Below are 21,670 nucleotides of genomic sequence, written 5' to 3' on the forward strand. Positions count from 1 at the left end.
CCTGCCTGCCACAGCGTGCCATGACATTGCACCAGCCACTTTATCTCTCCAATAATTCCATACCTGACCTGGAGATGCTCCTGTGTGAGACAATACCAGCTACTGCTTTCCTCTCGCTGTGCGAGTGATGATTGTTGGGTCCTGCTCATTCCCTTTAGTACTATGGAGGATTCAGGTGTCTCCTCAAAATCTTCTCTCTGTATTTCCTTCTTTTCATCAAGTTGAGCTGTTCTTAACCCCTAAGTCTTAACCCCTGATCCTATTAGTCTTACCCAGTAGATAATGCAGGGTTCTGGAGCTGATGCAGGCCAGGAGACTCGCCTTGTGCTAACTACGAAATCATCCAGATTAGAAAATCTCACCTATAATGTGCAAGTGGGGTGGTAAAATGCAGCTGAAGCGAGAGTACTGACAAGGAAAGAGAGAGCATATTTTGCCCATACTTGCTTTTCTTCATACACTACCTGTTAAATTCAGAATGGAATTTAAAATCCTCTCCTCTCGTACATGGTCTTGAATAATCAGGCCACATCTTATTTTAAACTGAACTAAATTAAATTGGGCAGCACTGTGGTACAATATAAAGTGGCCTTCTGAAATGACCTTAAGAGCCAGAAGGTTCTGTGTTCGACTCCACCATTTGGCTGGGCCCTTTCTGTGTGGAAGGTGCATATTTTCTCCGTGCCTGTGTGGGTTCTCTCCGGGTACTCCGACTTCCTCACAAAGACATGCAGTTATTGGTTAGGTTAACTGGTGATTGTAAATTGGCCATAGGTAAGTGTGAATGGTTGTCTGTCTCTCTGTGTTAGCCCTACAACAGACTGCTGTCTTGTTCAGGGTATACCCTGCTTCTCACCCTATAGCAGCTGTGGCCAACTTCCCCATAACCCTGAATTGGATAAGCAGAATAGAATGGAATTGAACTGAATTAAAATTAAAGTTTATAATTACACCAGTCATGCTTTTTTGTCATGTAAAAGCTGGCATCATCAATTTCTTAGCAGTCTTGTCAAGGCTTGCTGTGTGGCTGGCAGAATTTAACCCAACTGGACTCCGAAACAGTTTTACTGCAGAGCATACAAAGTAAACACAACATAAGCCAGTTACAGATCATCCTGGAAAGGATCCTCTGTAGCCATGTGAAGAGGGACACACAGCTTGAGGGAGAACACAACAAAGGGCAAGGGAAGACTACCCCCTGAGCATCTACCAAGGTGGTTGCTGGCTATAGCTCTACCCCCTGTGCTACAACTAACTACCCCAATAACCATCCTGCCCTGTCCATTCATGTCCATCCAGAATTTTTTATTTACCTTTACTCTGTAGCATGCAAGAATGGATGCAACACTCTTGGTTTGAAGCAACCTATTGAAAGAACCTTCTGGTTCTTCATAAAGAACACCTTCTGTGTGATAAGTTTGCTTGTAGTGATGATGAGGATAATTTGCATGGAAATCTTCCAAAAAGACAAAAAACAAACTAAAAACCAGCAACAAACAACTTAAACATAAAAAATCACAAAGAAAGAACAATACAGTATCCACATCTGAACCAAAGAGTAAAACAGTGAAATGTGGATTATTAAATATTAGGTCTCTCTCCTCCAAGTCTCTGTTAGTACATGACTTAATAATTGATCAACAAATTGATTTATTCTGCCTTACAGAAAGCTGGTTGCAGCAGAATGATTATGTTAGTTTAAATGAATCAACACCCCCGAGTCATTCTAACTATCAGAAACCTCAAAGCACAGGCTGAGGGGGCGGTTTGGCAGCAATTTTTCACACCAGCCTATTAATCAACCAAAGACCAAGACAGACTTTTACTTTTTCGAAAAATTCAAAACCAGTATTATTTGCTTTGATCTATTGTCCGTCAGGCCTTACACTGAGTTTCTGTCTGATTTCTCAGACTTCTTATATGATTTAGTGCTCAGTTTAGATAAAATAATTATTGTGGGTGATTTTAACATTCATGTAGATGCTAAAAATGACAGCCTCAACATGGCATTTAATCTGTTAGTAGACTCAATTGGCTTCTCTCAAAATCTAAAAGAACCCACCCACCACTTTAATCACACTTTAGATCTTGATCTAACATATGGTATAGAAACTGAACATTTAACAGTGTTTCCTGAAAACCTTCTCTTGTCTGATCATTTCCTGATAACACTTAAATTTACACTAATTGATTACACAGCAGTGGGGAGTAGATTTCATCACAGTAAATGTCTTTCTGAAAGCGCTGTAACTAAGTTTAAGAATATAATCCACCCACTGTTATCATCTTCAATGCCCTGTACCAACACAGAGCAGAGCAGCTATCTGAACGCTACTCCAACAGAAGTCGATTATCTTGTTAATAATTTTACCTCCTCACTACGTACGACTCTGGATACTGTAGCTCCAGTGAAAACTAAGGCCTCAAATAAGAAGTACCTGACTCCGCGGTATAATTCTCAAACACGTAGCCTAAAGCAGATAACTCGTAATCTGGAGAGGAAATGGTGTGTCATAAATTTAGAAGATCATCATTTAGCCTGGAGAAATAGTTTGCTGCTTTATAAGTAAGCCCTCCGCAAAACCAGAACACCTTACTATTCATCACTGATTGAAGAAAATAAGAACAACCCCAGGTTTCTCTTCAGCACTGTAGCCAGGCTGACAAAAAGTCAGTGCACTCTTGAGCCAACCATCCCTTTAACGTTAACTAGTAATGACTTCATGAACTTCTTCACAAATAAAATTTTAACCATTAGAGAAAAAATGACTCATAATTGTCTCACAGATGTAATATTATCCACAGCTACTTTCAGTACCATTGATATTTATTTAGTCTTTTTTTTCCAATTGATCTTTCTGAGTTAACTTCAATAATTACTTCCTCCAAACTATGTCTTTTAGACACCATTCCTACAAGACTGTTCAAAGAAGTCCTGCCATTAATTAATGCTTCAGTCATGATCAACCTATCTCTAAAAATCGGCTATGTACCACAGGCCTTCAAGCTGGCTGTAGTTAAAACGTTACTTAAAAAGCCAGCTAATTATAGGCCAATCTCCTACCTTTTTTTATATCAAAAATCCTTGAAAGAGTAGTTGTCAAACAGCTCAGTGCTAGGACCAATTCTGTTTACATTATGCATGCTTCCCTTAGGCATTATCATTAGAAGGCATAGCATACACTTTTATTGCTATGCGGATGATACCGAAGGTTATCTATCCATGAAGACAGATAACACACAACAATTAGTTAAACTGCAGGACTGTCTTAAAGTCATAAAGACCTGGATCACCTCTAATTTTCTGCTTCTTAAATCTGATAAAATTGAGGTTATTTTACTCGGCCCTGAAAATCTTAGAAATATGGTATCTAACCAGATTGTCAAAGGAGCTTGCAAAGAAAAGCGTCTGGACTTCTTTAAGTTGCTTGAAGACGTTTCACCTCTCATCCGAGAAGCTTCTTCAGTTCTAAGGTCAAATGGTGGAGAGTCCGAGATATAAACCTAGTGGGAGTATCCCCCCACAGAGGGACAAAAGGACCCCCTGATGATCCTCTAATCGCCTGAGCCAAGGTGTGAAACTGGGTGTGGGTCCCAATCAGCCAGAGTTTCGGGTGAGTTCATTGTGAAACCTGGCCCCACCTTATCATGCGAATTCCTGAGGTCAGATGGCCCAGGATGTGAGTGGGCGTTAAGGCGTCTGGGAAGGGATCTCAAAACTGGATTATAGATGGCAGAGAGTTGGTGTCGTAAACCCCCGCCTCTGTTCAAAGATGGTCGCTCACAGTGGACATAGATGGCTTCTTTCACTCCTCTTTCAAACCATCTGTCCTCTCTGTCCAAAATGTGAACATTGGCATCCTCGAAAGAGTGTCCTTTATCCTTAAGATGAAGATAGACTGCTGAGTCTTGTCCTGTGGAGGTGGCTCTTCTGTGTTGTGCCATGCGCTTGTGAAGTGGCTGTTTGGTCTCTCCAATGTAGAGGTCTGGGCATTCCTCGCTGCACTGTACAGCATACACCACATCGTCTTCTAGTAACACAAACGTCTTCAAGTAACTTAAAAAAGTCCAGACGCTTTTCTTTGCAAGCTCCTTTGACTACGATGACCTGGATGACTGAGAACCTTCACAGACCTATCTGACCTATTACCGCCCAGTAGCACTCACCCCCATCATCACTAAGTGCTTAGAGCGACTGGTCCTAGCACACTTCAAATCCTGTCTCCCCCCCACCCTGGACCCCCACCAATTCGCATACCGCCGGAACAGGAGCACAGAGGATGCAGTCTCCATCGCAATGCACTCTGTCCTCTCACACCTGGACAACAACAACACCTACGCCAGAATGCTGTTTATAGACTTCAGTTCAGCATTCAATACAATCCACCCCTCACAACTCATCAGGAAACTGACAGACCTGGGTATCAGTTCCCTCATCTGCAAATGGTTACTGGACTTCCTGACCAACCGCCCCCAACATGTCCGGCTGGATAACCGCTGCTCATCTACCATCACAATGAACACCGGTGTACCACAAGGCTGTGTGATGAGCCCTTTCCTCTACTCCCTCTTCACCCACGACTGCAGACCTGCTGATGGTTCCAACACCATCATTAAGTTTGCAGATGACACCACGGTGATTGGCCTCATCAGTGACAACGATGAGGCCGCCTACAGGGAGGAGGTGGATCGTCTGGCTGAGTGGTGCGACAGAAACAACCTGCTGCTTAACACCGAGAAGACCAAGGAGCTCATCGTGGACTACAGGAGGAATGCTGACCCACATCCACCCATCCACATTAAGGGGACGGCTGTGGAGCGTGTGAGCAGCTTCAAGTTCCTGGGAGTCCACATCTCCGAGGATCTCACCTGGACGACCAACTGCTCCAAGCTGGTCAAGAAGGCTCACCAGCGCCTCTTCTTCTTGAGGACTCTGAGGAAGAACCACCTGTCCTCAGACATCCTGGTGAACTTCTATTGCTGCACCATCGAGAGCATCCTGACCAACTGTATAACAGTCTGGTACGGGAACTGCTCTGCCTCGGACCGGAAGGCGTTGCAGAGGGTCGTGAAAACTGCCCAGCGCATCGCCGGAGCACCACTTCCTGCCATAAAAGACATCTACAGGAAGCGGTGTCTGAAAAGGGCTGGGAAAATCATCAAAGACCCCAGTCACCCATCACATGGACTCTTCACCCTCCTGCCCTCTGGGAGGCGCCACAGGAGCCTCCGGACTAAGACCACCAGGTACCGGAACAGCTTCTTCCCCACAGCTGTCAGACTCCTGAACTCTGCCTCCTGACATCTGACCCACGTTAAACTCATGGACTGAACATACACACACCCACAATGGACAACTGTACCCTCAAACACAATAATAACATGGACTGAACCACCACTCACAACCACTAGCACTTTATATAGCCTCTGTAGAAACTATCTACACCCTCACTTATCTTAACTGCACTAATGTATAGCTCTGTGTAAATAATCATTCTGTACATTCGATAATTTTTAATCCTACAACTGTTTACAACTTGCATAGTTCCCATTTCTGTATAGCTGTATATCCCAGATTCTGTAAAGTTATTTATTTCATATTCTGTATAGTTTTTCATATTTATATCCTGTTCATATCCTGTACATAGCTTGTACTCACTACAGCCTGTACATACTTATAGTTATAGAATATTCACAACATACTTCATACCGTGTACATTATAACATACCATAATAGACCCATTTCTGTAATATACTCACATATCTATATTATTGCTAATATATATTGTAATATATCTATATCACTAAAGCACTTCTGGATGGATGCAAACTGCATTTCGTTGCCCTGTACCTGTGCATGTGCAATGACAATAAAGTTGAATTCTATTCTATTCTATTCTATTCTATTCTATTCTATTCTAACCAGATTCTTACTCTGGATGGCATTACCTTGGCCTCCAGTAACACTGTGAGGAACCTTGGAGTGATTTTTGACCAGGACATGTCCTTCAATGCACATATTAAACAAATATGTAGGACTGCTTTCTTCTATTTGTGCAATATCTTTAAAATTAGAAATATCCTGTCTCAGAGTGATGCTGGAAAACTAGTTCATGCATTATTACTTTCAGGCTGGACTACTGTAATTCATTTTTATCAGGATGTCCTAAAAATTCCCAGAAAAGCCTTCAGTTAATCCAAAATGCTGCAGCAAGAGTACTGACAGGGACTAGAAAGAGAGAGCATATTTCTCCTGTTTTGGCTTCCCTTCATTGGCTTCCTGTTAAATCCAGAATTGAATTCAAAATCCTGCTCCTCACATACAAGGTCTTAAATAATCAGGCCCCATCATACCTTAATGACCTTGTAGTACCATATCACCCTATTAGAGCACTTCACTCTCGCTCTGCAGGCCTACTTGTTGATCCTAGAGTATTTAAAATAGAATGGGAGGGAGAGCCTTCAGTTTTCAGGCCCTCCCATATGGAAAAGAAATAGAAAAAACTTATAAAAGACTTGCATAAGATGTGGCCTGCTTCATATAGTGAATCATATAACATCATATACTTTCTCATTACTTTCATATATTGTTTTAGTAAGTATCCAAAACATACAAGTTTCATTTATATAATTTTTTATGGGATCTTATATCTGTTTTTATTCTTGTATGCTTTTTATACAAGTTTCACATAAGACAGATACAAACTTTATAAGATTTATATATATCTTTTCCATATGGGCTTCTTCTATGGAACCAGCTTCTATCTTGGATTCGGAAGACAGACACTATCTTTACTTTTAAGATTAGGCTTAAAACTTTCCCTTTTTGCTAAAGCATACAGTTAGGGCTGGACCAGCTGATCCTGAATCCTGACTTAGTTATGATGCAATAGGTGTAGGCTGCTGGGGGATTCCCATGATGCATTGAGTATTTCTTCTTCACTCACCTTCCTCACTCACTATGAGTTAATAGACCATAGCTTCATGAAATACTTTTTAAGATATACCAAATGATCACATTTTCTCAAATTTGTATGCAAATCAGAGACAGTTTAGCAGAACCCTTGGTTGATTTGAGACCGAATGACCCTAATATCAAAAATGGGATGTTGTTTTTGTTTGTTTGTTTGCTTTTTTGAAAAAAACAAACAAAAAAAAGAAGAAAAAAACCTTGACAGAAAGAAAATCTGAGCACAAGAGACAATGAAAATCTAGACTAGAATTAAAAATAACAGCAAACAATTTAACTTTATCTCTACTGTCTAAATTCTTTATAACAAGCATTCTTCCTGGCCAAGCAGTAAAAACCTCTAATTGGCCTTTATTACATTTATAGATTTAATTAATGTGCATACAAGTGGACACAAATGTAAATAAATGTAATCTTTTACAAGAAAAAGCATTTCTAAAAATTGCTACAAAGTCCCATATTACCAGGAAAACTGAAAAATAAGTCATGTTGCCAAACATGTCTATCAGAAAAGAAAGAACAGTAAAGAGTTTTCTCAGAGCCATACTGTCTCCACTGGAGCAAAGTTTCCGGCAGCAGCACCACTGGTGTGCCATGAACCTGTTGGACATTTTCCAAAGGTGACCATGTAGTGGAGAGCTTATTTGTCCTCTGTTTAGCAGTTTTGAGCATAAAAAACTGGCATGATTTCTGATAAGAGGGGGTCATCAGAGGATAAATTGATGGCTATGAGTTCCTGAAGTTCATAGGGCTTATTTCCTCAGATGATGAAATATGCACAATTTACATTGTCAATATATTTTTGTAGCACAGGTCTATAAGGAGGGGGCTATAACATCAGATGAGCCTGGACATTCAGAGGATCTAACAGTTTGACAGTGACAGCCCTGTGCACCTCCCCACAGCATCGGATCACCTCTAGCTCCCTTTATCGATTTGTGTTCCTGTCAGATCAGATAAGCCTCTCCTCCGGTGGTACTTTGAGCATGCTGTCCATCTCTAGCCGGGCTCCAGCTAGTTCCTGAGCACTGGGGCTATAAGCGCCCTCTGACTGGCGCTTCTTCCTTGCTGTGAGCACTACAAAGGTCAAGCCAATAATCATTAGGAGAATGCACAGGCAGAGCAACGGGATCACAATTAGCAGCCAGGGGATTCCCTGTATACGGGCTTCTTTCTGCAGAGACAAAAAGTGTAGAGGTTTGGTCTTACTGATGGATGTTTCCATTACATAGTTTGATTTTCAGTCATTTCAAAATTAGAAAGATGTGAATCTAAATCAAGTTTATACTGCTGTTGTGAAACTTCATGTAAAATATGAAAAATAATTTAGTTTGGGAAACACATATAATATATCATTCGTTAAATGTTGCAACTAAGTTATTGATCTCGTCTATCTAGCTCTGAAGAAGAAATTGAAGCGAACATACGTTACTGTCACAGACTGGACCACTGTAACCGGGCGGGCATTCACATACAAACATGTTAAAGCGATCCAAACAGGAACCTCCATTTCTACAGGGGTTAGACCCACACTCATTGATCTCCATTTCACATCTGCAAGACAAAAATTACCTGAATTACCAGAAATTACCTGAAGTCAACATTAACTGTTACATTAACAACTCTGAAGCTAAGTCATATTTATGGTTATATATTTATATATATCCCCTCTACCATGATATACATACACACATGTGGTATTACTTAAATTTAGTAACAGTTAGAGTAAAATGACTCAGATGTGAGCTTACCTGGTGCCTGTGAAACCTGGCATGCATGTACAGTTAGCCCCCCACAGTCCATCATTGCAGACACCATCGTTTGCACACATAACATCTTTACCACACTGTATAGGAGGATAGACCCACCTGGAAGAAATAGTGTTTATCTTGGCAAGATGTGCAGGAATTCTTAAGTGCATGTGTAGTGTGTGCTAAATCTACAATGTTATTGTCTTTTCAAACTAATAAACAAAAAATTGTAAACAAAGACAGAAAAACAATAACGCTTCCTTGCATTTTTTTTTCAATTGTTAAGACAAATATGGTTTAAAATAGGGCAGATTAGTTGTGCTCTTAACTCACTCAGCACAAGCTGCTGGCAGCATGCATATCTTACATACACCATAGGAACAAAAGTATTGGGCAAAACATTTGAATCTTTCAATTTGAATGTTTTCAGTATCATGGCCACATGTATAATATCAAGCACCTAGTCATACAATCTGCCTTTACAAATATTCGTGAAAGAATGGGTCATTCTAAAGAGCTCACTGAATTTGAGCATAGTATTGTAATAGGATGCCAGTGCTGCAACAACTCATTTCAGGAAATTTCTTCAAGATCAGTGATCCATAATCACTCATAACTACTAATATTGCAAAGTGGTTTTAATTCAGCCATAAAGTGGATGACCATATAAAACAGAGTAGGATTGGCATTAACATCAGCAAAAAACATCAGTCTGCAGGGAGTTTTATGGAATGAATTTCTATGGCCGAGCAATTCCTCTAGGGGTAATGCACAGGTGGCCCAATACTTTTGTGTAGTTTGGCTTCACTACAGCAGTTCACCTTTAACTACAGGGAATAAACAAATGATCAATTAGTGAGAACTCACTGGCAGTGTGGGCCCCTGTACTCCTTAGGGCATATGCAGGTGTACATGTTGGGTCCATCCTGACAGGTTCCTCCATGTTCACAATTATGATGCTCACACTCATCAATATCTTCATCACAGAGAGTGCCAGCATATCCCAGGTGGCAATTGCACTGAAAACCAGCCAAGTAGTCCTTACAGCTTCCATGAACACAGGGCTGAGATGCACAGTCATCAGTGTCCATCTCACACTGGTCTCCCTCCCAACCAGAGTTGCAGATACATCCAAATTTATTAAAGAGGTCTTCACACGTGCCTCCGTTTAGACATGGATCTGAATCACAAACAGGGGTACCAGTGCAGCCCAAATAAATCTTTGGTTTTCCAATTAAATGAAACTGAGAAGGTTGTGGGGCCTTATAATCATCCACAAAAGGAAGGTAAACTCCTCCGAGCCTCACTGCACCCATGCAACCATTGAAGCTCTCTGCAAGGGCTAGTAACGCCCCCTTCTGATTGAGAAAGCGAATACTACCTGTGCGCTCTGGCACACTGTTAGCATCTGTGATTCCATCCACAGTGATGATCCAGGGGGAGGCTTTGCGGTCCTTTTCAGTCATGGAAATGTTCACGCGGTGCCAGCTCCCGTCTGCAACCTGACGGACGCCTGTAAAGGTCAGAGGCTCAAAGCTGTTGCTTAGCTGGATCTCCACCTGGACTGATGAGTCCAACAGACCCACCATTAGGAGATCAGAGCCCCAGGAGGCCCTCAGGAGCACAGCATTTTCTGACCGGGTCCTCAACTCCATGTATATGTTAGTGACAGGCTCAACCAGGGAGCCTCCAGAACTGTACTGCACAGCGTTGTTCTCAAATGTGGCATTATAAACACCTAGGAGTCAAAATGAACAAAATGAACAATTTTTCCTTATTATTTCAAAATATGGATGTCATGTAGAAGATATTTAATGGGAAACTCCAAATTGCCTGTAGATTTGAAAGTGAGAGTGAATGGTTGTCTGTGTCTATGTGTTTGCCCTGCGACAGACTGGTGACCTGTCCAGGGTGAACCCTCCCTCTCGCCCTAAGACAGCTGGGATAGGCTACGGCCCCCCCACCCCCACCCCAATATATTGAAAAAAAAAACAGTTTAGGAGTGATTTTTTGGATGTGCCACTGCTCTCTGTTGAGTGTGGGAGAAACGTGCTTGCACATAGACACATGGACTGAGATGGACCTTATATGTTTACCTCCCTAACTCACCTCCAGTAACATTACAGGTTGTGTGAACACTGTGCAAACTACCCAGAGAGTGTTCTTCCTGTATCTGAGCTAGTTACCCTGGACACTGATCTTCTTTTGCCCAGGCTTACTGCTGAAGATCTTCTCCCTGTGGCTGAATCAGTTACCCCTGAGTCTGGTGATATACTGACCTCTGCAACACTTGATTCAGAGGGTAAGCTCCTCCTAAACCATTCCTCTTAGCTTTATTTTTTTAGCCAGTACCATTGATCCATATGTGCATTTGCTAATAGTAAATCATCTTTAATTCTTAATCAAAAAATATAATCAAAGTATAAGTCTAATCGATATGTTGAATTACAAATGTAGTTTGAGTAATGACAATGATTCTAATGTCTGAATTTTGTGTGTGTGGACATGATCCAGCTTTCATCGTGGCAGATTAATGCCTTTGTGTGTCTGAGACTGGCTGCAGGAATGTGAAAGATAGGAAATGTGTGTCTGACACATCATTATACATAATTCTGAACATAGAGTCATAATTAAATGTAATATTGCTGATAGTTAATCATACTTAACTACTTAATACTGATCAGAATATAATCAGGTATAAGATTAAGCAGTAAAATGAATACAAAAATATAATCTATGAAATTAATAACAGGCCTCTCACTTAGGTTTTGTGTAGAGTGGCCTTTTTATTCCGTCATAGCCTTCGAGGCTGCATGTGTATGTGTGCACAAGAAGGATTGGGAGACTTTAACATATATGATTTAAAAAATAAATTATGCTGAGCATATTGTAAATCACAAACACAAGTGTTTTCAAGATAAAAAGTGTGATTGAGCTAATGAAAAATCTAGTTGAAGTTAAATAGCATAAACTAAATGAAACATGAGGGAAAGTATATTGACATGTGATGGAATTAATGATAAATCTTGTTAAAATACAACACAGAAAATAAAAAAAAATGTAATGAAGGGATTTCAATTGTGTTTTAAATCATTTTGAAGTAAGAAAGAGAGAAGGAAAAAGGATGATAAGGTGTGGCAATAAATTGGCAACAACAGTGATAGGATGTCACAATGTGTGAAGCAAGAGGTAATCTCAGAAGACATGATATCCAAAAAAGATTTTTTCTTAGATGATTATATTTTCATAGGCAAGTATTAGTTAGCTTTTTATTCGCACTTTGAGAACTATAGTCATATAGGAAAACATATTGCAGTATTTGTGACTTATATGGCTTTTTCATATAAGTACTGAAAGTAATAGACAATTTTTATTGTCTTCTCACTGAAAGTGTTTCATAATCAGAAAACCTTGATTTTTATAACTGGGGAAAAAGTAATTGTGAAGAACTGTTTTTGTTTTACTGTTGTATTTTATCAAATGACTTCAGTTTAACGAGTTATTACACAAAGAAGACCTACAGGCAAGATCATTTTATTAAATCCACTTTGAAGCACTTTGGGCTGTTCCTTAACCGATTCAGTGTTAAGTGTGAAATGTCAAAAAATAATGAAATACAATGTATTGCCAAAAGTATCCACTCGCCGATCTAAATAATTGGAAAGTAAAGTGTCGGACACACACCACTACACAGTGTAGAACCACTCTACTCTGGAGTCTATCTGGCAATCCAATGGGCGAGGCTGGGTATGGTGGTTGCCAAGAGAACAGTACTTGTCTGACTGCACAGGGCTGAGTGTAAAGTTTGGTGGAGAGGGATTATGGTGTGGGGTTGTTTTTCAGGAGTTAGGCTCAGCCCCTTAGTATCAATGAAAAAACTCTTAATGATTCATGATACCAGGATATTTTGGACAATTTCATGCTCCCAACTTTGTGGGAACAGTTTGGGAACAGTCTGTTCCTGTTCCAACATGGCCGCACACCAATGCACAAAGCAAGGTCCATAAAGACATGAAGACCTTGACTGGCCTACACAGAGTACTGACCACAACTCGACAGAACCCCTTGGGATTAATTAGAGCAGAGACTACAAAGCCGGGCCTTCTCGTCCAACATGAGTGTCTGACCTCACAAATGTGCTTCTCAAAGAATGGTCAAAAATTCCTATAAACACACTCCTAGACATTAAGGAAAGCCTTCCCAAAAGAGTTGAAGCTGTTGTAACTGCAACAGGTGGGATAGCATTATATTTAATGTCACTTGAGATGTCACTCAAATTTCATATAGGTAGATAAACAAATACTTTTGGTAATATAGTGTATCTAAGAATCTGGTTTCGGATTTTGTGCTAAAACAGTTACTATTATTACTATTTATTATTTTGCAATAATATTTTATCTTTTTTGTTAATTATCTGTTGGACAAATAAACTAATTATATTTATTCTTTACTTTCAGCCCTTGGTTTTTGTGTGCCTAGGGAAACAAGAGAATCTGCCTGGGTGGTAGGCAGTGTTGGTCAAGTTACTTGAAAAAAGTAATCAGTAACTAATTACTGATTACTTCCCCCCAAAAGTAATCCCGTTACTTTACTGATTACTTATTTTCAAAAGTAATTAATTACTTAGTTACTTAGTTACTTTTTAAAAACACGATTTACAACCTGAATAGGTGATAAAGCGATAGATCTTTCAGCCCAATTCTACTTTTTCTGCATAATCCATCATACAAAATGTAATCAAATGGAAAAGTCTCTTTTTTTTAACTTGTTTTATCAGTTTTAATCTTTTAACTCTATGCATCAAGCAAAAATTTAATTATATGAAACATTCTCTGACTTGAATAAATTAGTTTAACATTTAAACCTATTTTCTACACATTCCAGCACATAAAATAAAATATTTTTTGTGTTTACACTCACTCTTTCAAATAGATGCAAGTAAAATGCAGCAGAAAAAAAATAAAGTCAAAGACTCAGCGGTCTTGTTGCTCTATTTTCACCTGTAAAGCAGGACTAGGGGTAGTCAGTTGTGCATTACGTCGTTGCGCACTCGGTGCTTGCTTGGAAGTTTAGGGGTTTTTTTCGCTGTAAAAAGAAGTTTTCTTCCCACGCACGATGGACGCTAATGTTTTTGTCACTTTTTATGGAATCAAACTCAAAGTAAGGTCAGTACTTCCACGCTTTAAATGCTGCACGCTCATACTCTCTCCCACAATCGATATGTGATCCATTGTTGATCTGCACACAGCTGTTGTCACTGTCGTGAGACATTCTCGCAAAGAAATCACGGTTTTAGTAACGCAGTAACGCAGCGTTCCTACGGGAAGTAACGGTAATCTAATTACCGTTTTTGCAATAGTAATCCCTTACTTTACTCGTTACTTGAAAAAAGTAATCAGATTACAGTAACGCGTTACAAGTAACGCGTTACTGCCCATCTCTGGTGGTAGGCGAACAGAAATATATATTTTTTGCTCCATGGCATAATAGGAGTTGAAGTTTTATAAACTTACATTCATATCCATCAGGTAGATCCACACAATGGCCACCATTGACACATGGGTGGCTGACACACCACACACGTTCTTTGCAGGTCTTCCCAGTGTATTCCTCAGAACAAGAACATGTAAAATCGTTGAATGTGATGGTACACCATCCTCCATTTTGGCAAGGCTTCATCTATAAAAGGAAGCATGCAGATTACATTTTTGTAGAACAATGAACTGATATGGAAATAATCAATTACATTTTATTATTTGATTAAAATAATTTTATTTATATAGTGCAAAATCACACCAACATTTGGTTTGATTAATTACGGCCCTACAATAATACAGAGAAAAGACAGAAAATTTAAACAATAAGATGACCTCCTATAAACAAGGGCCTTGGTGACAGTGGGAAAGAAAAACTCCCTTTTAGCAGGAAAAACCTCTGGCAGAACCAGGCTTAGGGAGGGGCAGTGATCTGCTGTGACTGGTTGGGAGTAAAGGGAAGAAAACAGGACAAAGGCAGTGGAAGAGAGACAGAGATTAATAATAACTAATAATTAAATGCAGAGTTGTGTAAAAACACAAGGGGTGAGAGAAGGAGAAACACTTCAGCCCCAGCTAGGCCTATTGCAATGTAACTAAGGGAGGATTTGGGGTTACCTGATCCAGCCCTAACTATATGTTTTATCAAAAAAAAAAAAAGCCGAATTTTAAAAGCAGAGAGGGTATCTGTCTCCTGAATCCAAACTGGAAGCTGCCTCCACAGAAGAGTGGCCTGAAAGCTGGAGATCTGCCTCCCTCTACTTTTACATACCTCAGGAACCACAAGAAAACCAGCAGTCTAAGAGTGAAGTGGTCTTTTTGGGTGATATGTTACTTGGATGTCTTTAAGATAGGATATTTTATTATTATTATTATCTGATTATTCAAGACCTTGTAAGTGAGCAGAGTGTCACAGGCTGGGTGAGCTGTGGAAAAATTCCACTGGGTTCCTGATTCACCTGTGTCCACATTACTTAAGAACTGCGTTGACGTCTCTTCACCATCAGTTTGTCAACTAATCCATGTTGGTAACAGGCTCTCACACTCTCTCACTGCTATTGTTTCTAGTCCTTGCACTTCCCTTGTTATCTTGTGCTGCAGTTTTCTCACATCTCAGCTCCGTTCTTCAGCTTCGCTCACTCCTCGGATTCCCAGTCATACTCATTGTTACTGGGAAAACTTCCTGCTCAACACCCGCCTGCCCTCCTGCCACCATTGCTCACAGGATTTCTTGGAACCCAGGGTAGTCATTTCTCTCTGTTCAGCTCACCTGGAATTTCACCTCCTCCTCTTAAAGTACCTCTGACTCCACCTGCAGCACAAGCTATTCCCTCTTTTAAGATCCACATTCACCTGGAGAAGTTCTCATTCACTCATTCATTCACTCTAACCTCCTTTTCCCTTTCCGTTCAGTGCAATAACTTGTATTACCTGCCACGACTCAGTCCTCCTCACTAGTCCTCCCAGGCCCAAACCCCTCATCCATCAAAGTTAAATGTTGTGTTCACTTTAAGTTTGCTACTTTTCTATGCCAAGTTATTATTCTGTTTGTTGCAAAGATAATAAAGTCTATTAAAACTACTTCAGCTGACTCCGCACTTGGTTCTGCACTTCGGTCCAGCTTCATGTTGCGGGAATTGCCGTCTTGTGTGTGACTGGGTGCAGTAAGGAGTGTATGTGATGTGTGTGTGAGCATGCGCATGAAGGAAACGCGGGGGAGCGAAAGAGAGAAAAATGGAGAGAGTGTGTCATGGGTAGAGAGGGCGACCGGGAGCAGCGTTCTAACGGGCTACAGGCTATGCAGTGTGTTTTCGAAGTGTGCAGTACTGTTATTAAAGCCTCATCTCTTCAGTACTCTCCGGGCCCTCGGCTGATTTCTGTCTGCCTCACTACTCCACAAAAGTGAAGGGAGTTAACCCCGAAGGAGGACAAACTTCGGCCCTGGAGGAAGCATCTCCCCTCGTGTCTCCCGACCACGGTCAGGGGACTGACGGCGAGGAATGGTTAACATTCAGTACAGGCCTTTGGCCCCCTTTGACACAGAGGGATTTAAAATTTGATTCTGGATTTAACAGGGAGCCAATGATGTGAAGCCAGTATGTGTGAAATATGCTCTTTCTTTCTAGTCCCTGTCAGTACTTTTGCTGCAGCAATTTTGGTTCAAATGGAGGCTTTTCATGGAGTTTTGGGGAAATCCTGAAAATAATGAATTACAGTAGTCCAGAAGTAATAAAGTAATATTACTAGTAGTAATAAATGCATGGAAAAGCTTTTCAACATCACTCGGAGAAATTTTAGGTCAATTTTAAGACTTTCCTGCAGTTTAAACTAATTGGTGTGTGTTATCTGTCTTCATGGTTAGATAAAGTTGGGTGTCATCGACATAGCAATGGAAACGTATGCTATCCCTTCTAATGATACTGCCGAAGGGAAGCATGTATAATGTAAGAACAACTGGTCCTAGCACAGAACCCTGTGGAACTCCATAATTGACCTTAGTGTGTGAAGAAGACTCTCTAAGCCTCTAAAAGGATTTACAAATGAACAAATTTGTCACGGTTCTGGGTCCGTCGGACCCAGTAGTTTGAGTTTTATTATGTTTTGGTTTTAGTTTGCATCAGGGATTGTTTTCTTGTTCTCTTGTAGTGTTGATTATGATGATGTTTATTATTTGAGTTTCATGTTTCTGTGGTGTTTAGGATTTGTTCTTCAGTTGTGTCTGCTTAGTATTTGTCTAGCTCCATGTGCCATTTTCTGTCTGTCTCTCTATGTCGAGTTTGTGTCTTAGTGTGATGGTTGCTTGTTCCTGTTTTATTGTGATGGTCTGCGTCTCATGTGAGTGTGTTCAGTTTTACCTTTGTCTCGTCTTGTTGATTATTCCCAGCTGTGTCCACCACCTGTGTGTAATTCCCCTGTGATTCTCTGTGTATTTAAGTCATGTCTGCCGTCATTGTAGTTGCTGGTCCGTCTGTGTATTCCACCCTGCGTCATCTGTGTGTTTCCCTGCTGTCAACCGCTAAGTGTTTCTGCTCATGTTCAGGTTCGTGTTCTGTAGTTAGTTTGTTCCCAGTCTAGTTAGTCATAGCTCCCTTTGCCGTTTGTATTTACTTTCATGCTCAATAAACCACCTTCACACCTTCACGACTGCCTGCGTTTGGATCCTCCTTCATTGCCTCCACACGGCTCACCTCACTCGCCGTGACAAAATTGGAATCTATTACATAGACATGATTCAAATCACTGCAGTGCAGTGCTTTAATACCTACAGCATGCTCTTATTGCTGTAATAAAATATTTTGGTCAACAGTATGGAACGCTGAGGTCTTGCAGGACAAGCACGGAGAAGGTTAAAAATGATCCTAGAAGGATCATTTTTAACCTTCACTAGCACTATTTCAGGACAGTGATGAGCTCTAAAACATGACTAAAACGCTTTAAATAAAACATTTCTCTGTAGCTGTTTTGTAATTCTTTCATGAATTTTAGAGATAAAAAGAAGTTAGATTGGCTTGCAGATATCCAGTTTATACATGTAAATGGATAGTCCTCTTCACACAGCTACTTTCTTCAGTCACTTTTTTTTCAATCTCTGTGTTTATACACCTCTCTGCATTTAATTATTAGTTATTATTCATTTCTCCCTCTCTTCCACAGTGTCAGTGTCCTGTCTTCCTCCCCTAACCCAGCTAGACGTTGCAAATTGCTGCCCCCCTCTGAGCATGGTTCTGCTCGAGGTTTCTTCCTGTTAAAAAGGAGTTTTTCCTTCCCAATGCAAAGTGCTTGCTCCAAGGGGGTCATATCATTGTTGTAATTTTCTGTTTTCTCTATATTATTGTAGTTTTTTTTTTTTTAAACTAAAGTGTAAAGTACCTTGAAACTTGTGATTTGGCGAAATATAAACAATTTAATTAAATTGAATGCTAAGCTTATTTATGGAGTTCCACAGAATTAGGCGCTATGACATTATACATGCTTCCGTTAGCAGTGTCATTAGAAGGCATAGCATGTATTTTCAATACTATGCGAATGATACCGAAGATTATCTATCCATGAAGCCAGATAACATACCATACAGTTTAACAAGTAGTTAAACTGCAGGAATGTCTTAAAGGTTTAAAGACCTAAATTCAGATAAAAATAACCTCAAATTTTCTGGTTCTAAACTCAGGTTATTGTATTCACCCCTAGAAATCTTAGGAATATGATGTCTAACTAGTTGTCTACTCTGTATGGCATTACCTTGACATCCAGTAACCCTGTGAAGAATCCTGAAGTCATTTTTGGCCAGGATATGTCCAATGCGTATATTAAACAAATATGCAGGACTGCTTTCCTTTTATTTGTGCAATATCTTGAAAATGAGAAACATCAACCAAGGCAGCCCTACAACATCCAGTGCCTTTGGGAACTCAGGGCGAACCTCATGCATCCCAGCCTGAAGGCCTGGCAGAGAGAGCCTTGTTCAGCTTGCAGGTCCTTCTTCTGGGAACCAGCTTCCAGCTTGGATTGGGGAGACAGACACCCTCTCTACTTTTAAGATTAGGCTTAAAACTTTCCTTTTTAATAAAGCAAATATTTAGGGCTGGATTAGATGACCCTGAATTTTCCCTTAGTTACACTGCAATTGGTCAAGGCTGCAGGAAGCTGTTTTCATGCCATATGTCAGAACAAAATCCAGTGTGATTAAAATAATGTGTGGTTTCTTTTACATTTTGAGAGAAGCCAGTTGAGTCTAATAATTGATAATTGACTTAATGCTGTGTTGAGTCTGTCATTTTCAATATCTACACAGATCTTAAAATCAATAATTACATAACATAATAACAATAATTATTTCATATCACATGAGCACTAAATCAGGGGTGTTGATTCATATAAACTAACGTAATCATCTTACTGTAACCAGTTTTCTGTAAGGCAGAATAAATCAAAGAAAGGTTTGTTGGTCGATTAATAATTGATGTACTAAGAGAGACCTAATCTTTAATAATAATGGGGTTTCGGGGGGATAACAGGAAGTGATGAGCTACAGAGAGAATTGCAAGACTGCAACTCTGCTTTCTCGTCCTGATTCTGCATAGACACGTTTTTGAGGGTTTAATAAATTTGGCCAGATTTCTAGAAATGAAAGCTGCTCCATCCAAAGTGGAATAGTGGGATGGATGCTGTCTCTTCTAACAAGACCAGGTTTTCCCCAGACGTTTCCCAATCATCTACCAACATGAAGTGAGAGCCGCCCAGAACTGTTGGCTTCGGACTAGTATCAAAATGGTCTGTGTTTCATTTATAACACTTTCCCCTTTGGGTCATATTTTAACAAAGTGGGTACCATTTTGGCCTAAATATCACCTCATTAGTTTAGAGAATGGTTTAAGGAAAAGTGTAACCTGTCTTTTTATAATAGCAGTTTACTGATGTCCATTAAATACATCATAAGCAGACAGTTAAGTTACTTTTTCAAAAAGACAATAGTTACACACTCACTGAGAACTACACATCCAAACAACATGAAGGTGAACAACATACCTAAAGGTATTTTTCACAAGAACACAAAGACACAAAAGAATATAAAAAGATTTAGGAGGTTTGTCCTACCTTGCAGGTATTGTCACTGACACATCCCTTCTTTACATTCTCAGAATAGGTTAATGAATAAATGTCCACTTTATTCAAGGTGTTCCAACCATCCACATCCAAATGCACGGAGTCTAAACGAAGATCCTGAAGGCAACCTTTGAAACGTCCCCCCCAGGTATCAGAGGGCCATTCCTTTGGAAGTCCTCCCACATAGGCCTGATCTCCACTGTTAACACTAACTTCAGGGATCTCTCCCATTCTGTAGCGAATTCCCGCATGCTCAAAGATGACCTGTCTGTGTTGCACTTCCACCTGCAGAAGCTGCTTCTCACCATTAGTCACAAATATTGGAGCTGTAAGTGGAGCACTACTTGGCAGAGAGCTAACAAAAACCCTCCCCATGCCCAGGTAAACTGAGAAGTAGGCCTCCTCTGTGGGCCTCCTCAGCTGGAAAAGCAACCCATCTGGCTTTAAAGAGCGCAGGATGAAAGACACACTGAAGCTGCTCCCGTGGCTTTTAACAATATCATATCCACTGGAACTCACTGTGTCTTCATGGTTGTAGGTCCACCAAGAAAATTCTGTCAGGGAACAATAATTGAACTACATTAAAAACATCATGTAAACCTCTGCAACAATGCCCCAGGGTGTTCCATTAATAACGTCCAGTTATATTTTATGTTTAGCACACATCTAAGTTAAAATGTTCTGTAAAAAACATGTACACCTGGATGTCTGTAGTAAAAGTAGTAAAGTCTACATTAGGTGATAGCAAGGTAACTGGACATGTATTTGTGTTGTAATTTCTGTTTTTCTGACCACTCAAAGCACTTTTACACTAAAAACCATATTCACTCATTCATACAGATAGTTTATACATAGCTTTCAATTTCACTGTAGTATTATTGGTAAAAAAAAAACCTGGACCCCAAAACACGAACAGACAATCCCCTATGAGCACGCACTTAGCAACAACTGGAAGGAAGAAATCCCTTGCAACATGAAAAGCCCTTCAGCAGAACAAGGCTCAGTGAGTGAAACTGTAAGCTTTACCAAAAAGGAGTCTTAAGCCTAATCTTAAAATTAGGCAGGGAATCTGGTAACTGGTTCCACAGGTGAGGGATCTGATAGCTGAATGTTCAGCCTTCTATTCTGCTTTTTGAAATGGCAAGTAACCCTGCACTCTGAAAGCAAAGTCCTCTATTGGCATAATATGCTACTAAGAGGTCTTTAGGATAGGGTCTGATTGTTTACTTTGTATGTGAAGAGAAGGAATTTAAATTCAATTGTTTATTTAAGAGGAAGCCAATGAATAGCAGCCACTCCAGCGGGTGGTGAAAGAAGCTGGCAGAATTATTGGAACAAGTCTGCCAGAGATCAGTAATATCTTCCCCACTCGCTGTCTGAGGAGGGTGCACAGTATCCTGCGGGACCAACATCACCCTGCGCGCCACCTTTTCCATCTGCTGCCCTCAGGGAGAAGGTACAGGTCTATACAGGCCAGAACATCCAGACTGGCCAACAGCCTGTATCCACAGGCTGTGAGGCTCCTGAACTCTCTGCCCCCCTCTCACGGACAATAACCATATCCAACTTCTTAATAGCAATGAACTGGTCTGCATTGGTGCATCATATCTTTATTCTCTTCCCCCTCCTGCCCCCCCCCCCCTTTCTTAAATAGATAACTATCATATCTGATATCATATCTCACAGTACAATAATATTGAATGGGTTGCATTGTTGTATTTTGTCATGTTTCTCAGGTCTTTTTCTCAGGTCTTTGTCTGAATTTCTACGAACATTATTGCTAAGGATTGTCTTATTGCATTGGAGTCACA

General features: G+C 40.3%; 1 protein-coding gene across 1 annotated transcript in view; it reads right to left on the reverse strand.

The window, feature by feature from the left end:
- Nucleotides 1-6,617: 6,617 nt before the first annotated feature.
- Nucleotides 6,618-21,670, reverse strand: part of crb2a (crumbs cell polarity complex component 2a) — a 48,432-nt gene continuing 33,379 nt past the window's right edge. Inside the window, exons 8-13 of the mRNA XM_004564645.3 lie at nucleotides 19,851-20,413; nucleotides 14,235-14,400; nucleotides 9,589-10,459; nucleotides 8,722-8,838; nucleotides 8,398-8,524; nucleotides 6,618-8,144 (exon numbers count right to left, since the gene is read on the reverse strand). Of these exons, the coding sequence (XP_004564702.2) occupies nucleotides 7,923-8,144; nucleotides 8,398-8,524; nucleotides 8,722-8,838; nucleotides 9,589-10,459; nucleotides 14,235-14,400; nucleotides 19,851-20,413 (2,066 nt within the window). The 3' untranslated portion in view covers nucleotides 6,618-7,922. The remainder of the gene's footprint in view (nucleotides 8,145-8,397; nucleotides 8,525-8,721; nucleotides 8,839-9,588; nucleotides 10,460-14,234; nucleotides 14,401-19,850; nucleotides 20,414-21,670) is intronic.

The sequence above is a fragment of the Maylandia zebra genome, linkage group LG7, assembly GCF_041146795.1.
Source record: "Maylandia zebra isolate NMK-2024a linkage group LG7, Mzebra_GT3a, whole genome shotgun sequence".
Lineage (NCBI taxonomy): Eukaryota > Metazoa > Chordata > Actinopteri > Cichliformes > Cichlidae > Maylandia > Maylandia zebra.